The 19,741-nt window shown below is 53.2% G+C and overlaps 1 protein-coding gene across 8 annotated transcripts in view; it reads left to right on the top strand.

Annotated features, from left to right (window-relative positions):
• The first annotated feature begins 3,919 nt into the window (after positions 1-3,919).
• The window catches only part of LOC138662778 (E3 ubiquitin/ISG15 ligase TRIM25-like), a 60,941-nt gene continuing 45,119 nt past the window's right edge, over positions 3,920-19,741 (top strand). Inside the window, exons 1-5 of one of the 8 annotated variants that reach the window (XM_069748708.1) lie at positions 3,962-4,074; positions 6,051-6,114; positions 6,193-6,885; positions 11,445-11,540; positions 11,616-11,849. In XM_069748708.1, the coding sequence (XP_069604809.1) occupies positions 6,277-6,885; positions 11,445-11,540; positions 11,616-11,849 (939 nt within the window). In that variant the 5' untranslated portion in view covers positions 3,962-4,074; positions 6,051-6,114; positions 6,193-6,276. Of the gene's footprint in view, positions 4,075-4,575; positions 4,694-5,445; positions 5,467-5,907; positions 5,937-5,973; positions 6,115-6,192; positions 6,886-11,444; positions 11,541-11,615; positions 11,850-19,741 lie in introns of those variants that run through there. The other 7 variants (XM_069748706.1, XM_069748709.1, XM_069748702.1 and 4 more) reach the window with 7 other exon arrangements.

Below are 19,741 nucleotides of genomic sequence, written 5' to 3'. Positions count from 1 at the left end.
GGGGGATTCTGCCTTATATACAGGATCTGCCTATAGCGGGGGGTGCTGCCTTATTCTACAGGATCTGCTTATGGGGGGAGTGCTGCCTTATATACAGAATCTGCCTAGAGGGGGGAGTGCTGCCTTATTCTGCAGGATCTGCCTATAGGGGGGAGCACTGCCTTATTCTACAGGATCTGCCTATGGGGGGAGTGCTGCCTTATTATACAGGATCTGCCTAGAGGGGGGAGTGCTGCCTTATTCTGTAGGATCTGCCTATGGGGGGAGTGCTGCCTTATTCTAAAGGATCTGCCTATGGGGGGTGCTGCCTTATACTACAGGGTCTGCCTATAGGGGTGCTGCCTTGTGCTATATTGAGGACTATCTGGCACATTATACTATATGGCGTTTATCTATGGGGCCATCATACAGTATGGGGATTACAGTGTTGGAGCCATCAAACAGTTTGAAGGCTACTAAGGCGTCAGTATACTGTGTGGGTGGTACTATACAGTTAGGGGGCATTATACTGTGTATAGGGGAGCTGTACGGGGGGGAGACTCGGGACATTATTAAATGTAAAGTGGGCACTTATTGAAATAGGGGAACTCAGGTTACTGTGACTATCAAAGGGGCACACAGAGGGCATTATTACTTTCTAGGGGCAAAATGTGGGCTCTTTTCTAGGGCACTTGCACCCAGCATTACTATATTATAGAGGGGTGCTTTAGAATTTAGAGGGTACAGAGAACCACAGAGTAGGTGCAGTAATAGGGTCACATACGGCAGCAGCGGCTCAGTATTGGGGTATCAGGTGCAGTAATAGGGGAACATACGGCAGCAGCGGCTCAGTATTGGGGTATCAGGGGCAGTAATAGGGACACATACGGCAGCAGCGGCTCAGTATTGGGATATCAGGGGCAGTAATAGGGACACATACGGCAGCAGCGGCTCAGTATTGGGGTATCAGGTGCAGTAATAGGGACACATACGGCAGCAGCGGCTCAGTATTGGGGTATCAGGTGCAGTAATAGGGGAACATACGGCTGCAGCGGCTCAGTATTGTGGTATCAGGTGCAGTAATAGGGTCACATACGGCAGCAGCGGCTCAGTATTGGGATATCAGGTGCAGTAATAGGGGAACATACGGCAGCAGCGGCTCAGTATTGGGGTATCAGGGGCAGTAATAAGGACACATACGGCAGCAGAGGCTCAGTATTGGGGTATCAGGGGCAGTAATAGGGACACATACGGCAGCAGCGGCTCAGTATTGGGATATCAGGGGCAGTAATAGGGACACATACGGCAGCAGCGGCTCAGTATTGGGGTATCAGGTGCAGTAATAGGGACACATACGGCAGCAGCGGCTCAGTATTGGGGTATCAGGTGCAGTAATAGGGGAACATACGGCAGCAGCGGCTCAGTATTGGGGTATCAGGGGCAGTAATAAGGACACATACGGCAGCAGAGGCTCAGTATTGGGGTATCAGGGGCAGTAATAGGGACACATATGGCAGCAGCGGCTCAGTATTGGGATATTAGGGGCAGTAATAGGGACACATACGGCAGCAGCAGCTCAGTATTGGGGTATCAGGTGCCGTAATAGGGACACATACGGCAGCAGCGGCTCAGTATTGGGGTATCGGGCAGTAATAGGGACACATAGGGCAGCAGCGGCTCAGTATTGGGGTATCAGGTGTAGTAATAGGGAAATATATGGCAGCAGCGGCTCAGTATTAGGGCATCAGCAGGATTAGGGGTTTGTGCAGGTTGAGAATAGATGGTGATGGCTGGAATGTGAGAAGTGAAACGTGTCTTTGTTGTTTTCTCTGCAGACAAGTTGTAGCTGGAAGAAGCTGTCATGTCGGTCTGGGCTAGATGGAAAAGACGGGAAAAGTGACGATTCCATCATAAAGAACGTCAACGGTAAGACATTATCAATAACTGTGCTGTGATCTCTTATATGCTCTGTAGGGCTGGTATATACCACTGACCGTATGGCGGTAATATCCATGTTGGTCGTTATATAGAGATTATCTTCAGTAACAGCGCGGTCATCTGCTGAGGTTCTCCACTATTAGGGGGCATCATCGAGTTGTAATCAAGGTTATCTGGTTAGGGGCCCACTCAGAAGCTTCGCCCCCCCCTGGACCAAAACCCTAGCTACGCCTCTGCTAACAGGGTAATTAAGGTCTGAAACGTTGGTCAGTTATCTGAGCACTACTAAACGCCAAATCCAAGTGACACTTCTCTATCCTCCTCCTCCTGGACCTGTCGGCTGCCTTTGACACAGTGGACCATTCCCTATTATTACAGACCCTCTCATCCCTTGGCATCGCAGACTTGGCCCTATCCTGGATCTCATCATACCTAACAGACCGGACATTCAGTGTCTCCCACTCACACACCACCTCCTCACCTCGCCCCCTATCTGTCGGAGTCCCGCAAGGTTCAGTCCTAGGGCCCCTGCTCTTCTCCATTTACACCTTTGGCCTTGGACAGCTCATAGAATCTCATGGCTTTCAGTATCACCTCTATGCTGATGACACACAGATCTACATCTCTGGACCAGATATCACCTCTCTACTAACCAGAATCCCTCAATGTCTGTCCACTATTTCATCCTTCTTCTCCGCTAGATTTCTGAAACTTAACATGGACAAAACAGAATTCATCATCTTTCCCCCATCTCACGCGACCCCCCAACGAACCTATCCATTACAGTAAATTGCTCCCCACTTTCCCCAGTCCCACAAGCTCGATGTCTCGGGGTAATCCTTGACGCTGATCTCTCCTTCAAACCGCATATCCAAGCCCTTTCCACTTCCTGCCGATGCCAACTCCAAAATATTGCCCGGATCCGCACATCCCTCAACCAAGAATCTGCAAAAACCCTAGTCCATGACCTCATCATCTCCCGCCTTGACTACTGTAACCTGCTCCATGGCCTCCCTTCTAACACTCTCGCACCCCTCCAATCTATTCTAAACTCTGCTGCCCGACTAATTCACCTGTCCCCCCGCTATTCCCCGGCCTCTCCCCTCTGTCAATCCCTTCACTGGCTCCCTATTACCCAGTGACTCCAGTACAAAAGCCTAACCATGACGTACAAAGCCATCCACAACCTGTCTCCTCCATACATCTGTGACCTCGTCTCCCGGTACTTAGCTAAACGCAACCTCCGATCCTCACAAGATCTCCTTCTATGCTCCCCTCTCATCTCCTCTTCCCACAATCGTATACAAGATTTCTCTCGCGTATCACCCCCACTCTGGAACTCTCTACCACAACACATCAGACTCTCACCTACCATCGAAACCTTCAAAAAGAACCTGAAGACCCACCTCTTCCGACAAGCCTACAACCTGCAGTAACCAACAAACCACTGCACGACCAGCTCTACCATCGCCTACTGTGTCCTCACCCATCCCTTGTAGATTGTGAGCCTTCGCGGGCAGGTTCTTCTCTCCTTCTGTACCAGTCGCTGACTAGTTTTGGTCATGATTATTGTACTTGTTTTTATTATGTACACCCCTCCTCACGTGTTAAAGCGCCATGGAATAAATGATGCAATAATAATAAATAATGATAATAATGTTTTTTCACTCTCGGCACTCGGTGTTATGTCTCCGGGTCACCGAGCTCCACGTAAAGCGGACACGTGACCAATGGACGTCTGGATCCGAGGAGATGCATTGTCCCAACCACTGGAATCAATGGCTTCACCGTGGTCAGCATCTGCAGCACTTCTCTACATTAGTCTTCCTCTCCTACACTGTCTCTCCGTCTCCTCCTCTCCTAGACGGTGTCTCTGTCTCTTCTGTTAAGTTGTCTTTCACTCCAATGGGCTGTCTCTCTGACTCCACCTCTCCTAAGCTGTCTCTTCCTCCCTTGGGCTGTCTCTCTGTCTCTCCCACTCCCTCCTCCCTTTCTTGGTTGTGAGTCAGAGAGCCAGAATCGAAACTTTGGCCTCTGCGTATACAGCAGGGAGTGGTCGGTGGAGGAAGAGGAGGACTTGGCTGCAGGTCTGCTCTGTCTATAGGAGGACTCTCGGCTGCAGGTCTGCTCTATCTATAGGAGGACTCTGGGCTGCAGGTCTGTTCTATCTATAGGAGGACTCTGGGCTGCAGGTCTGTTCTATCTATAGGAGGACTCTGGGCTGCAGGGCTGCTCTGTCTATAGGAGGACTCTCGGCTGCAGGTCTGCTCTATCTATAGGAGGACACTTGGCTGCAGGTCTGCTCTATCTATAGGAGGACTCTGGGCTGCAGGGCTGCTCTGTCTATAGGACTCTGGGCTGCAGGGCTGCTCTGTCTATAGGAGGACACTGGGCTGCAGGTCTGCTCTATCTATAGGAGGACTCTGGGCTGCAGGGCTGCTCTGTCTATAGGACTCTGGGCTGCAGGGCTGCTCTGTCTATAGGAGGACTCTGGGCTGCAGGGCTGCTCTGTCTATAGGAGGACTCTGGGCTGCAGGGCTGCTCTGTCTATAGGAAGACTCTGGGCTGCAGGGCTGCTCTGTCTATAGGAGTACACTGGGCTGCAGGTCTGTCTATAGGAGGACTCTGGGCTGCAGGTCTGTTCTATCTATAGGAGGACTCTGGGCTGCAGGTCTGTTCTATCTATAGGAGGACTCTGGGCTGCAGGGCTGCTCTGTCTATAGGAGGACTCTCGGCTGCAGGTCTGCTCTATCTATAGGAGGACACTTGGCTGCAGGTCTGCTCTATCTATAGGAGGACTCTGGGCTGCAGGGCTGCTCTGTCTATAGGACTCTGGGCTGCAGGGCTGCTCTGTCTATAGGAGGACACTGGGCTGCAGGTCTGCTCTATCTATAGGAGGACTCTGGGCTGCAGGGCTGCTCTGTCTATAGGACTCTGGGCTGCAGGGCTGCTCTGTCTATAGGAGGACTCTGGGCTGCAGGGCTGCTCTGTCTATAGGAGGACTCTGGGCTGCAGGGCTGCTCTGTCTATAGGAGGACTCTGGGCTGCAGGGCTGCTCTGTCTATAGGAAGACTCTGGGCTGCAGGGCTGCTCTGTCTATAGGAGTACACTGGGCTGCAGGTCTGTCTATAGGAGGACTCTGGGCTGCAGGTCTCGCTCTCTCTATAGGAGGACTCTCAGCTGCAGGTCTCACTCTCTTGCTCTCTCTTTCTATAGGAGGACTCTCAGCTGCACGTCTCACTCTCTTGCTCTCTCTTTCTATAGGAGGACTCTCAGCTGCAGGTCTGCTCTATCTATAGGAGGACACTGGGCTGCAGGTCTGCTCTATCTATAGGAGGACTCTGGGCTGCAGGGCTGCTCTGTCTATAGGAGTACACTGGGCTGCAGGTCTGTCTATAGGAGGACTCTGGGCTGCAGGTCTCGCTCTCTCTATAGGAGGACTCTCAGCTGCAGGTCTCACTCTCTTGCTCTCTCTTTCTATAGGAGGACTCTCAGCTGCACGTCTCACTCTCTTGCTCTCTCTTTCTATAGGAGGACTCTCGGCTGCAGGTCTGCTCTATCTATAGGAGGACACTGGGCTGCAGGTCTGCTCTATCTATAGGAGGACTCTGGGCTGCAGGGCTGCTCTGTCTATAGGACTCTGGGCTGCAGGGCTGCTCTGTCTATAGGAGGACACTGGGCTGCAGGGCTGCTCTGTCTATAGGAGGACACTGGGCTGCAGGGCTGCTCTGTCTATAGGACTCTGGGCTGCAGGGCTGCTCTGTCTATAGGACTCTGGGCTGCAGGGCTGCTCTGTCTATAGGAGGACTCTGGGCTGCAGGGCTGCTCTGTCTATAGGACTCTGGGCTGCAGGGCTGCTCTGTCTATAGGAGGACTCTGGGCTGCAGGGCTGCTCTGTCTATAGGACTCTGGGCTGCAGGGCTGCTCTGTCTATAGGAAGACTCTGGGCTGCAGGGCTGCTCTGTCTATAGGAGTACACTGGGCTGCAGGTCTGTCTATAGGAGGACTCTGGGCTGCAGGTCTCGCTCTCTCTATAGGAGGACTCTCAGCTGCAGGTCTCACTCTCTTGCTCTCTCTTTCTATAGGAGGACTCTCAGCTGCACGTCTCACTCTCTTGCTCTCTCTTTCTATAGGAGGACTCTCAGCTGCTGGTCTCGCTCTCTCTCGCTCTCTCTATAGGAGGACTCTCAGCTGCAGGTCTCACTCTCTTGCTCTCTCTTTCTATAGAAGGACTCTCAGCTGCAGGTCTCACGCTCGCTCTCTCTCTTTCTATAGGAGGACTCTCGGCTGTAGGTCGCACTCTCTTGTGCACTCACTCTATATATTGAGGAGGTCTCGAGGCTGCAGGTTGTGCCCACCATGGCAACGGCTCTGGACGAAATGGCGGAGGAACTCACCTGCTCCATCTGTCTGAGTCTCTTCACCTCACCGGTGACCCTGCCCTGTGCCCACAACTTCTGCCACCAGTGCCTGGACCTCACCTGGAAGGGGGCAGAGGGCTCCTCGTACAGCTGCCCCCAGTGCAGAGATGTCTTCTCCAGTAAGCCTGAGCTCAAGAAGAACACAGTGCTGACTAACCTAGTGAGCCAGCTGAGGACTGTCCAGATGGAAGACCCCGATAACCTGCCAGAGGAGGAGGAGGAGGAACTGGAACATGAGCCCGAGACCCCAGACAAGGGGACTGTGCTGTGTGACAGCTGCAGGAAGATGGCCGCCTCCAAGACCTGCCTCACCTGCATGGCCTCCTTCTGCCAGGAGCACCTGATGCCTCACCTGCAGAGCCCGGCTTTCCTGGATCACCTGCTCAGCCAACCGCTGGGGGACCTGAAGGACAGGAAGTGTGTGGAGCACAACAAGCTGATGGACCACTTCTGCTGGGACCACGGCCAGTGTGTGTGCTGCTACTGCGCTCTAAGCCACAAGGCCTGCAAGACTTACCCCCTTCAGGAGGCCAAGCAGCAGAAGGAGGTGAGACCCCGTATACAGTGCACATGGCATGTCCTGTCCCCCTGCAGGAGGTGAGACCCCCTATACAGTGCACATCATGACCTGTACCCCTGCAGGAGGTGAGACCCCGTATACAGTGCACACCATGTCCTGTACCCCTGCAGGAGGTGAGACCCCGTATATAGTACACATCATGTCCTGTACCCCTGCAGGAGGTGAGACCCCGTATATAGTACACATCATGTCCTTTACCCCTGCAGGAGGTGAGACCCCGTATATAGTACACATCATGTCCTGTATCCCTGCAGGAGGTGAGACCCCGTATATAGTACACATCATGTCCTGTACCCCTGCAGGAGGTGAGACCCCGTATATAGTACACATCATGTCCTGTACCCCTTCAGGAGGTGAGACCCTCATACACCGTGCACACCATGTCCTGTACCCCTGCAGGAGGTGAGACCCCCATACACAGTGCACATCATGTCCTGTACCCCTGCAGGAGGTGAGACCCCCCTACACAGTGCACATCATGTCCTGTACCCCTGCAGGAGGTGTGACCCCCTATACAGTGCACATGGCATGTCCTGTACCCCTGCAAGAGGTGAGACCCTGTATACAGTGCACATGGCATGTCCTGTACTCCTGCAGGAGGTGAGACCCCGTATATAGTACACATCATGTCCTGTACCCCTGCAGGAGGTGAGACCCCGTATACAGTGCACATCATGTCCTGTACCCCTGCAGGAGGTGAGACCCCGTATACAGTGCACACCATGTCCTGTACCCCTGCAGGAGGTGAGACCACCTATACAGTGCACATCATGTCCTGTACCCCTGCAGGAGGTGAGACCCCCATACACAGTGCACACCATGTCCTGTATCCCTGCAGTAGGTGAGACCCCGTATATAGTACACATCATGTCCTGTACCCCTGCAGGAGGTGAGACCCTGTATATAGTACACATCATGTCCTTTACCCCTGCAGGAGGTGAGACCCCGTATATAGTACACATCATGTCCTGTATCCCTGCAGGAGGTGAGACCCCGTATATAGTACACATCATGTCCTGTACCCCTGCAGGAGGTGAGACCCCGTATATAGTACACATCATGTCCTGTACCCCTTCAGGAGGTGAGACCCTCATACACCGTGCACACCATGTCCTGTACCCCTGCAGGAGGTGAGACCCCCATACACAGTGCACATCATGTCCTGTACCCCTGCAGGAGGTGAGACCCCCATACACAGTGCACATCATGTCCTGTACCCCTGCAGGAGGTGTGACCCCGTATACAGTGCACATGGCATGTCCTGTACCCCTGCAGGAGGTGAGACCCCGTATACAGTGCACATGGCATGTCCTGTACTCCTGCAGTAGGTGAGACCCCGTATATAGTACACATCATGTCCTGTACCCCTGCAGGAGGTGAGACCCTCATACACAGTGCACATCATGTCCTGTACCCCTGCAGGAGGTGAGACCCCCATACACAGTGCACATCATGTCCTGTACCACTGCAGGAGGTGAGACCCTGTATACAGTGCACATCATGTCCTGTACCCCTGCAGGAGGTGAGACCCCCATACACAGTGCACATCATGTCCTGTACCCCTGCAGGAGGTGAGACCCCCATACATAGTGCACATCATGTCCTGTACCCCTGCAGGAGGTGAGACCCCCATACACAGTGCACATCATGTCCTGTACCCCTGCAGGAGGTGAGACCCCCATACACAGTGCACATCATGTCATGTACCCCTGCAGGAGGTGAGACCCCCATACACAGTGCACATCATGTCCTGTACCCCTGCAGGAGGTGAGACGCCCATACACAGTGCACATCATGTCCTGTACCCCTGCAGGAGGTGAGACCCCGTATACAGTGCACATCATGTCCTGTTCCCCTGCAGGAGGTGAGACCCCGTATACAGTGCACATCATGTCCTGTACCCCTGCAGGAGGTGAGACCCCGTATACAGTGCACATCATGTCCTGTACCCCTGCAGGAGGTGAGACGCCCATACACAGTGCACATCATGTCCTGTACCCCTGCAGGAGGTGAGACCCCGTATACAGTGCACATCATGTCCTGTTCCCCTGCAGGAGGTGAGACCCCGTATACAGTGCACATCATGTCCTGTACCCCTGCAGGAGGTGAGACCCCGTATACAGTGCACATCATGTCCTGTTCCCCTGCAGGAGGTGAGACCCCGTATACAGTGCACATCATGTCCTGTACCCCTGCAGGAGGTGAGACCCCGTATACAGTGCACATCATGTCCTGTACCCCTGCAGGAGGTGAGACCCCGTATACAGTGCACATCATGTCCTGTACCCCTGCAGGAGGTGAGACCCCGTATATAGTACACATCATGTCCTGTACCCCTGCAGGAGGTGAGACCCCCATACACAGTGCACATCATGTCCTGTACCCCTGCAGGAGGTGAGACCCCCATACACAGTGCACATCATGTCCTGTACCCCTGCAGGAGGTGAGACGCCCATACACAGTGCACATCATGTCCTGTACCCCTGCAGGAGGTGAGACCCCGTATACAGTGCACATCATGTCCTGTTCCCCTGCAGGAGGTGAGACCCCGTATACAGTGCACATCATGTCCTGTACTCCTGCAGGAGGTGAGACCCCGTATATAGTGCACATCATGTCCTGTACCCCTGCAGGAGGTGAGACGCCCATACACAGTGCACATCATGTCCTGTACCCCTGCAGGAGGTGAGACCCCGTATACAGTGCACATCATGTCCTGTTCCCCTGCAGGAGGTGAGACCCCGTATACAGTGCACATCATGTCCTGTACCCCTGCAGGAGGTGAGACCCCGTATACAGTGCACATCATGTCCTGTTCCCCTGCAGGAGGTGAGACCCCGTATACAGTGCACATCATGTCCTGTACCCCTGCAGGAGGTGAGACCCCGTATACAGTGCACATCATGTCCTGTACCCCTGCAGGAGGTGAGACCCCGTATACAGTGCACATCATGTCCTGTACCCCTGCAGGAGGTGAGACCCCGTATACAGTGCACATGGCATATCCTATACCCCTGCAGGAGGTGAGACCCCGTATACAGTGCACATGGCATGTCCTTAGGATACGTTTGCACAGTAGAGGCCTGTATAGGACGCTGTTCACATGCAGGTAATGCATAGTGTCTGGCTCTCAGCCTATTAGTCACACCCCTACTGTTAGATTAGGCGGGCTGACCAGCACTCTCAATGCATCCCATGTGAACACTCCTGTATACAAGACCCAACGTGCTATATGGGCTGGCTGCATCCTGTAGTGCATTTGTCCAGGGACCTGGGCACGTAAGCGGTGCTGCCCTTTTTCAGCTGTGTTTTTGCATTTTTGGAGGATTGTTAGTCCTCGTTTGTCGCTTTGCTACTAAGTTTCTGGGTTTAATTTAACCGACACTAAGTTCGTCCACGTCTGAGGCCACATACTCTGTTCAGACGCATAATCGACTCCGCACCCCTGAGACAGAGGCACGTTACTCAAGTTGTCCGTGACTTGCAGCGTCAGGTGGGGGCCATGCACACTGAGGTGATAGACTTATGTGCTAGAGGGTCTGCCCTCACCTGTGATACTGGGACTTCCTTGGTTTACTCTGCTCTCTACTGTGCTACTGCGACTTCCTTTGCTCGCTCTGCCCTCACCTGTGATACTGGGACTTCCTTTGCTCGCTCTGCCCTCACCTGTGCTACTGGGACTTCCTTGGGTTGCTCTGCTCTCCTGTGGTACTGGGACTTCCTTGGTTTACTCTGCTCTCTACTGTGCTACTGGGACTTCCTTGGCTTGCTATGCTCTCACCTGTGGTACTGGGACTTCCTTGGCTTGCTCTGCCCTCACCTGTGGTACTGGAACTTCCTTGGCTTACTCTGCTCTCTACTGTGCTACTGGGACTTCCTTGGCTTACTCTGCTCTCTACTGTGCTACTGGGACTTCCTTGGCTCGCTCTACCCTCTCCTGTGGTACTGGGACTTCCTTGGCTCGCTCTGCTCTCTACTGTGCTACTGGGACTTCCTTGGCTCGCTCTGCCCTCACCTGTGGTACTGGGACTTCCTTGGCTCACTCTGCTCTCTACTGTGGGACGGTGTAGTGCGGTAAGCCGGGAACCAGACGGTGTAGTGCGGTAAGCCGGGAACCAGACGGTGTAGTGCGGTAAGCCGGGAACCAGACGGTGTAGTGCGGTAAGCCGGGAACCAGACGGTGTAGTGCGGTAAGCCGGGAACCAGACGTTGTAGTGCGGTAAGCCGGGAACCAGACGGTGTAGTGCGGTAAGCCGGGAACCAGACGGTGTAGTGCGGTAAGCCGGGAACCAGACGGTGTAGTGACACACACACGCTGTCTAACACATAGAGGAGAGGGGCACACGGTGGTGTGAGGTGCGGAGGAGAGGGGCACACGGTGGTGTGAGGTGCGGAGGAGAGGGTCACACAGTAACGTGAGGTGCGGAGGAGAGGGTCACACAGTAACGTTAGGGGCCGAGGAGAGGAGCACACAGTAGCATGAGGTGCGGAGGACAGTGTGTTGATGTAATCTGATCTCCTTCCAGCTTCATTACATGAATGTGTTGAAATCTATGAACCAGAAGATTGAGAAGGCGACGAGAACAGCGGAGGAGGTGCAGAATGAGCAGAGGCAGCTGCTGGTGAGTGGGCGTCTCTAGTATAGAGCCCCGCCCCTGAGGATCGGCACACTCATTCATTATTGTTCATTTATTCAGGAAATCACCAGGAAGAAGAAACAACAACTGGAGGACGAGTATGAGGAGATCAAGGGTCTGATCGATGAGGAGCGGCGCCGATCCATGGCGAAGATCGAGGAGGAGGAGCAGAAAGTCACCAACAAATTCAACTTCACACAGAGCGTCCTGACGAAGAAACGGCAGGAGTACGAGAGGATGAGGAGCCGAGTGCAGAGCCTCCTCCAGGAGCAGGATGACCTCCGCTTTTTGAAGGTGAATGAAGCTCTGGGGTATAATACAGGATGTAACTCAGGATCAGTAATGTAATGTATGTACACAGTGACTGCACCAGCAGAATAGTGAGTGCAGCTCTGGGGTATAATACAGGATGTAACTCAGGATCAGTAATGTAATGTATGTACACAGTGACTGCACCAGCATAATAGTGAGTGCAGCTCTGGAGTATAATACAGGATGTAACTCAGGATCAGTAATGTAATGTATGTACACAGTGACTGCACCAGCAGAATAGTGAGTGCAGCTCTGGGGTATAATACAGGATGTAACTCAGGATCAGTAATGTAATGTATGTACACAGTGACTGCACCAGCATAATAGTGAGTGCAGCTCTGGAGTATAATACAGGATGTAACTCAGGATCAGTAATGTAATGTATGTACACAGTGACTGCACCAGCAGAATAGTGAGTGCAGCTCTGGGGTATAATACAGGATGTAACTCAGGATCAGTAATGTAATGTATGTACACAGTGACTGCACCAGCAGAATAGTGAGTGCAGCTCAGGAGTATAATACAGGATATTACTCAGGATCAGTAATGTAATGTATCTACACAGTGACTGCACCAGCAGAATAGTGAGTGCAGCTCTGGAGTATAATACAGGATGTAACTCAGGATCAGTAATGTATGTACACAGTGACTGCACCAGCAGAATAGTGAGTGCAGCTCTGGAGTATAATACAGGATGTAACTCAGGATCAGTAATGTATGTACACAGTGACTGCACCAGCAGAATAGTGAGTGCAGCTCAGGAGTATAATACAGGATATTACTCAGGATCAGTAATGTAATGTATGTACACAGTGACTGCACCAGCAGAATAGTGAGTGCAGCTCTGGGGTATAATACAGGATATAACTCAGGATCAGTAATGTAATGTATGTGCACAGTGACTGCTCCAGCAGGATAGTGGGTGCAGCTCTGCTCAGCTGCTGCTCATTGTGCTGATTGTGGGTGCGGTCGCTGCTGAACCTGCAGTGTGCTCCTGAGCTCCAGAGAACCACCATCTCTCCACCCGGGGACCTGCTCTCTCTCTTACCCAGGGAGGGAGTGGGTTTCCTGGGATGAGTGAAGGAGACAAGTCCCAGGCTTCTGCTTCCTGGACCAGGCTGGCGGGGGGCAGAAGGAACCAGCAACCAGCCTGCACATCAGAGGATTCGGGGGTGAGACGCTCCACCAGGAGTCGCAGCAATGTGGCTCCTACTCCCCCCAGGTCTGCAGAGACCCAGAGAAGCCGCAAGGCTTCCATGGAGGAGAAGCCTGCTAGCGTGCAAGATGGCGGCCCTTCCGGAGGAAAGCTGAGTGCTCACGGAGGTGAGGCCGACCTCACTGAGGAGGGTTGGGCGCTGCAGAGACCCCGGGAGTCTGTGTCCACCTATGCCTCCCGGGTCATGAGCCACCTTCGTGAGTATGAAGATGCTAGCAAGACCTTGAGAAGGCTCCGGCAGGAGCTGCGCTGCACAAGCGCTAAAGCTGCAGGCGCCTCCAGACCCAGGAAGACGCAATTCCAGGCGGAGGTAAAGAGGCTAAAGCTTGAAATTAATGACCTGCAGGTAAGAAAAGCATTTATTCGAGAAAAAAGTGGACCATTTAAAGAAAAGCTTATAAATGAAGACCGATTCAGAGAAATGGCTGATAACAGAGAGCAAAGGCAGATGGGGCTGCAGCCTGAGAGCCAGGTGGATGATGATGATGATGATGATGATGATGACCAGCAGAAAGCTCCACCTGGCAGCCCTCTTAGGCTACGTTCACATTAGCGTTCCGCTAATGTGCGTCGCTGTTGCGTCGGCGACGCGCCCCTATGTTTAACATGGGGGACGCGTGCGTTTTTTTTGTTGCGTTTTCCGACACGTGCGTCGTTTTCGACGCTAGCGTCGGACGCAAGAAAATGCAACAAGTTGCATTTTTTGTGCGTCCGATTTTCGTCAAAAAACGACGCACGCGTCGCAAAACGTAGCGTTTTTGCGTGTGTTTGCGCACGTTTTTTGATGCGTCGTGCGTTGCGTCGCCGACGCACCGGCGCGCAACGCTAATGTGAACGTAGCCTAAGTCACTCAGAGGCCACGTGCAGCGAGCTCCCTGCTGGATAGGCGACAATGACATCTCGTCGCAGTTCTGCTGGCTCTGGGGAGGACAGTGACATCGGCCAGGGAGGGGCGCTAATGGCAGAGATCAAGCTGCTGGAGTCCCCAGTGTGCCTTCAGAACTTCCATCTTGGTGATGATTTACCAGAGGAGGCACCTGGGGGCCAGAAGTAAAAGGCAAAGAAAACCACCAAGCCAAAGCTGCAGGAAGCGGTAAGCTATGTATATGCCCCCCTCCCTGTACCCCCTGAGTCGGCTGCAGGGTCAGCTCTCTGTATAAGCCCCGTTGCCCAGCCCAGCCCGGGTTCTGCTGTGGATCCGGTGCAAAGGCGCGGGGAGATTACAGAGCACGGTAATGAGGCGCAGAGCTCCGTCTCTGCTTGTAGTAGCGGGGACGTAGCAGCAGGTGCATCAGCCGAAAGGCTGGACAGTGAGGGCGGCCCGGCGGCGGGCATACGATCAGGCCACGATACTGTGGTCCGCTCCTCAGTGGGAGGGGGGAGCGGCCCGGTGTCGGGGGCAGCTCCGGTGGCCTCGGTGTCCCTGAATACTGTTGCCCCTGATCACTTAGTTGAGGGGCGGCGGCAGTGTGAGGGGGTTACCGGGGCTGGGAGTTCCGGTCTTCCCAAAGTCCTATTTTGTGTTGGTGCCGCTGGTCAACAAGATCCTGATGCTAAGGATCAGCGGTGCCCCACAGCAGCTAAAGATCAACGACGCCTGGTAGCAACCATGAAGCAACGGAAAATATCAACTGATGATGCGGAGGGCACACATAAAACCAGGGGTGAGGTCACCTCCAGTTCTGTGGAGGAGACTCAGCCCCTTGTGCCTGATGATGCGGAGGCCAAAGTGTCACCCCCTGTTGTCACTGGTCCAGCAGGAGTGAATGTGGTGGTGGGTATGGATGCAGAAAACTCTTTGTCTAGTGGTATGGTTGCTGGTTTGGTAGAGGGTGAGGGGGTTATGGAGGTTGGTAATGGTGATGCTGTTGGTGTGGATGTGGTCACTGGTCCGGTTGCCCCCCCCGGTGGTGGCAGCGCCTGTCAGGAGTTATGCCGCTGTCACCTCCGGGGGAAATAGGGCATCCTCCTCGTCTCCGGGCTCTGGGGACGGCATGTTGCAACGGCGTCTCCTGGAGGCTCTAAAGAGGGGGGAGAGATCACTAATAGTAGAGGGTTGAGAGGTTGATCTATCCTTCTGGATAGAGAGGCATGGCCTCGGGGCCTTCCGAGAGCAAAGAGGGGGGGATACAGTGTGGTCCCTCCCAACAGCCGGGCTGGGTAGTGTGCGTAGGAATGTGGTCTGTCTTCAGTGGTGGGGCAGTGATGCATATCCTCCAAGGTCTAAAGTTGTGGAGCCCCTGCTGAGGATGGGCTTCAGTGCGATTGACATCTACGCCTTGATACATCCCTATTCCACACCTAATTTTGATGTCGGCTTTGTTCGGCCGGAGGGGTTTGAGCTCTTCTGGTCGAACTATGAGTTGACAAAAAATGAGCCCGGCTGGCGAGACTTTGCCGTTCAGGTGGTGTCTCGCCAAAACCAAGTCAAGAAGGTGACCGTGATGACTTGTAACGAGTCACTTTCTTGTTATGACATCATGACGTGGCTTGGCCGGTATGGAGAGGTGGTAGAAATGCCAAAGAAAAACCGTGACGAGTTTGGTATCTGGTCAGGGGCCTGGACGTTTATGGTAAAACTTAAGCGTTCAGGTGGTACGGTTGCCCACATACCATCATCTGCCTTCCTGGGTAGGGATCGTATCCTGGTCTTCTACCAGGGGCAACCGAAGCTCTGTCACAAGTGTGGCGACCCCACACACTTCAGCGCAAACTGCACTGTGCAGAAGTGTGCATTGTGTGGGGATATCGGCCATCTTGCTGCATCTTGTGTGGAGATTAGGTGTCACCTGTGTGGTGAGTTAGGTCACCCATTCAGCCGTTGTCCTCGCTCCTTCGCTAACGCAGTCGTGACCCCGGTGGGAGAAAACCGTGAGGCTGATTCTGCTGGGGAAGGGACTAGCAGGGGTGAGGGAGCTGAGGGGCCAAGGAGGAGAAGCAATAAAAAGACGCCTGCACAGCTAAGGCGTCAAGACAAGCGCAGACAGGATAGGGAGCTGGGCGAGCCTCGTGTTACTGGGGCGGCCCCTGTCCTGGACGCCAGTCTTGCTGCTGAGGCCCCAAGGGATGATGAGTTGGATGAGGAGGTCAGGAGGATCCACAGGGAGGAAAGTGCCACTGCCTCAGAGTCCTCCCATTATGAAAGTATGGATGAGGATAATAGGCAGTGGCTAGAGGACAAGCGTAAGCTCGGCACCAAAAAGGAGAGAAAGAAGGGAGATAAAAAATCTTCTCCCGCTCTGACCAAGGTACCTAAGGAAGGAAAAACCGACTCCCCTCTGGTTGGTCTTTCTAACCGGTTCCAAGCCCTTGAAAACATCTCTTCCTCTGAGGAGGAAGCTGAGGGTGAGGTTCTGGCTTCGGCGGGGCTCACAGGGGACGCCGAGTCTCCTCCTAATGGGAATGTAAGATCCTTGGAGGGAGGGACTGGCTCAGAGTCCGGAGACGAGGATGAAAAAAATAAAAAACACGTGGGAATGGATACCTCATTGTCATTAAAGAGGGGGAAGGATTCCTCCTCTGAGGCAGAGGATAAGGGGAGTGGGAAAAAGAAAGCCATCTAACTCAATCACCAGTGATGGCGGTACCCACTCCGTTGACGCTGGCGTCCATTAATGTCGCCAGCATAAAGTCAAATACAGCTAGATTTGCGGCCTTTGATTTTCTCAGCCGGGTTGAAGCTGACATTTTCTTTTTGCAAGAGACCAGGCTGCCAAACATGGCAGATGTGTTTAAAGCTAAGAGGGAGTGGAGACTCGGGCCCTCCTATTGGTCTCTTGCGGCCGAGTTGTATAGCGGAGTGGCGGTCCTTTTTACCGCACCGGTGGAATGCCGACGGGTTATTGAGTTAGAAATGGGGAGGTGCCTGATCTTAGATGTCCTCATGAAGGGACGAGCTCCGGCTCATCAACATTTATGGTCCCCAATCTAAGTGGGACCGGAAGTGTCTCTTTATGAGGATCTAGCCCTACCTTTTTACAAGTCGGCAGGTTGTCTTTGGAGGGGACTTCAATGCTGTCACGAGGCCCCGAGATAGAGGAGGTTCCAGAGACAAGCTGACTTATGATAGCGTCACCCTTAATAGTATAGCTAGTGAGGCTCGCCTGGTGGATGTCCACATTCGGCACACCCCAGGCCACGAGGGGTTCACCTATCATAGAGGTAACTGTAGGTCCAGAATAGATAGGTTTTATTTAAAGGAGGAAGCTGTCTCTTCAGCAGTGTCTGTTGTTGAGGTGGAGTTCTCCGACCACTGTTTAATTTTGTTTTCTCTGAATGTTACAGAGACCCTCCGGATGGGAAGAGGCTTTTGGAGGCTCAATTCGTCTCTCTTGGAAGAAGCGGAGATAAGACAGTCCTTTGAGGAATTTCTTCAGGGCCAGGTACCATTACTGGATCTTTGTAGTAGTAAGTCAGAGTGGTGGGAGATGTTTAAGGAAAGGGTGGCGAGATTCTTCCGCCAGCTCTCGAGCCTCAGGAGTCTGAGCAGGTACCGTCTGTATCAGGGTCTGAGGAGGAAACTCGAGCATCTTGTCTCAACTGGAGGTAGCCGCGAGGAGATCTCCAGAGTGAAATCTTTGCTTATGAGGTGTCAGTACGATAGACACGCATCTTTGGTTTTTGAGAGGGATTACGGGAAGTACCGCTCGCCCGACCCTTACAGAAACTGCAGGATGTCAGTGAATAGTAAAGTGGTTACAGGACTGGTCGACACTACGGGGTCCCTGAGGCGATCCAGATCAGGGATCCTGGAGGTTGTCAGATCCTTCTACTCGCACCTCTTGGGGAAGAGGGATCTTGATTGGGATGAGATGTCGGCTTTCCTGGCTGAAGCTGTCCCCGAACCAGGGGTAGACCCCTCTCTTGACGTTTTGACAGAAATGATCAGTGAAGAGGAAGTTCAGTTGGCGATTGAAGGGCTTGCCCCCAAAAAATCGCCTGGTCCAGATGGCTTAACATCTGAATTCTATAAGACCTTTAAGGACGTTTTGGTTCCCCTCTTGACTGAGGTATTCAATGAGTGTCTTTCCTCGGGCACTCTGCCGAAGTCATTGAGGAGGTCTGCTCTGATCATCTTGTCAAAAGGTAAGGACCCGTCTTGCATTGAGAACTGGCGTCCCATAGCGCTTCTCAATGCAGACAGGAAGGTTCTGGCAAAGGTGCTGTTTAATCGGCTGGTGAAATTTGCACCCCGACTCCTTTCGGGGCCCAGCATTGCTCTGTTCCAGGCCGCAGCACATTTAGTGCTGTGCTCAGTGTCCGAGAGGCAGTGGAGTAGGGTAGGGCTGGTCACTGGAAGGGGTACATGCTGTCACTTGACCAGGCAAAAGCGTTTGATCGGGTTAATCATGAGTACCTCTGGTCCGTCCTTCTGAGATATGGCCTGCCCGGGGGGTTTGTTGATTGGCTTAAGACCTTGTACAGTGGGGCAGAGAGTTTCCCACTTGTGAATGGTTGGATTGGCAGCTCTTTTGAGGTTGGGTCCGGTGTTCGCCAGGGTTGTCCCTTGAGCCCGCTGCTGTACGTGTTTGCGATTGACCCTCTTCTTAGGAGGGTGGAGCGTGGACCGTTGGCCGGGATCGGGATGGACCGGGCCGCACCGGAAGCCACTCTGAGGGTGGTGGCGTATGCCGATGATGTCACTGTGTTTGCTTCCTCTCATGAGGAGGCGGGGTGGCTGATGTCAGAGGTAGATCGCTACTCGGAGGCATCCGGGTCCAAGATCAACCGGGATAAGTGTGAGAGTCTCTGGCTGGGAGGAGGAGATCCTGGTTTTGATCTCCCGGACACCCTTCCAGGACCCAAAGTCTCTGCAAAAGTCCTTGGCATCGAATTTGGCCAGGGGGATTACCCCAAACAAAATTGGGACAGCAGGCTAGAGATCGCCACTCAGAAGGTGAACCAATGGAAGGGTTGGTCTTTGACCCTAAGGGAAAGGGTAAACCTGATCAAAACTTACCTGCTCCCTTTACTGATTTATTTGGGCAGTGTATGCATCTTGCCGGAATCTCTCTGGACTTGGATCTACAGTTTGTTCTTCCAACTGTTATGGGGGAATAGACTGAACCTGGTCAAGAGGGAGGTTACTTACCGTACGAGGAGACTAGGAGGGTTGGGTATGGTCAACCCTGTGGTATTCCTTGTGGATACCTTCATTAAGATCAATATCGCAAACCTCTGGAAAGAGAGGGCTCCTCCGTGGGTATTCTCCTGTAGGGGATGGTTTCAGCCTTTCTTCCAGGAATGGGAGACAGGAGGGCAAGTGAAGGATCTTCGCACACCGCATGGACATCTTCCGGCTTACGCTACCTTGGTTCTGAAGGTAATTCGTCGGTGGGGTCTGGGAATGTGGGAGATCAGGACTCTTCCAAGGAAACTCCTTGACAATAGGGTTCTGTTGACCCATTTCCAGAGGCCTCTGGCGCTCAGGGACTGCCCAAGTCGGGATCTTGGGGTGGGTTTGCATCTTTTGAACTCTATCAGGATCCCCTCGAAGTTTTGGGACTTGACTTGGCGCTGTTTCCATGGGAAACTGTGTGTGAGGGACAATCTGAAGTGTAGGAGCTCTGAGGACAGGAATTGTCCTCGGGAGCATTGTGGTACCTTGCTGGAAAGCATGGACCACTTCCTGCTTCATTGTCCCTTCAACACAGAGGTG

Source organism: Ranitomeya imitator, chromosome 2 (assembly GCF_032444005.1).
Source record: "Ranitomeya imitator isolate aRanImi1 chromosome 2, aRanImi1.pri, whole genome shotgun sequence".
NCBI lineage: Eukaryota > Metazoa > Chordata > Amphibia > Anura > Dendrobatidae > Ranitomeya > Ranitomeya imitator.
The sequence above is the reverse complement of the archived record's forward strand: the minus strand, read 5'-3'. Positions and strand labels throughout refer to the sequence as shown.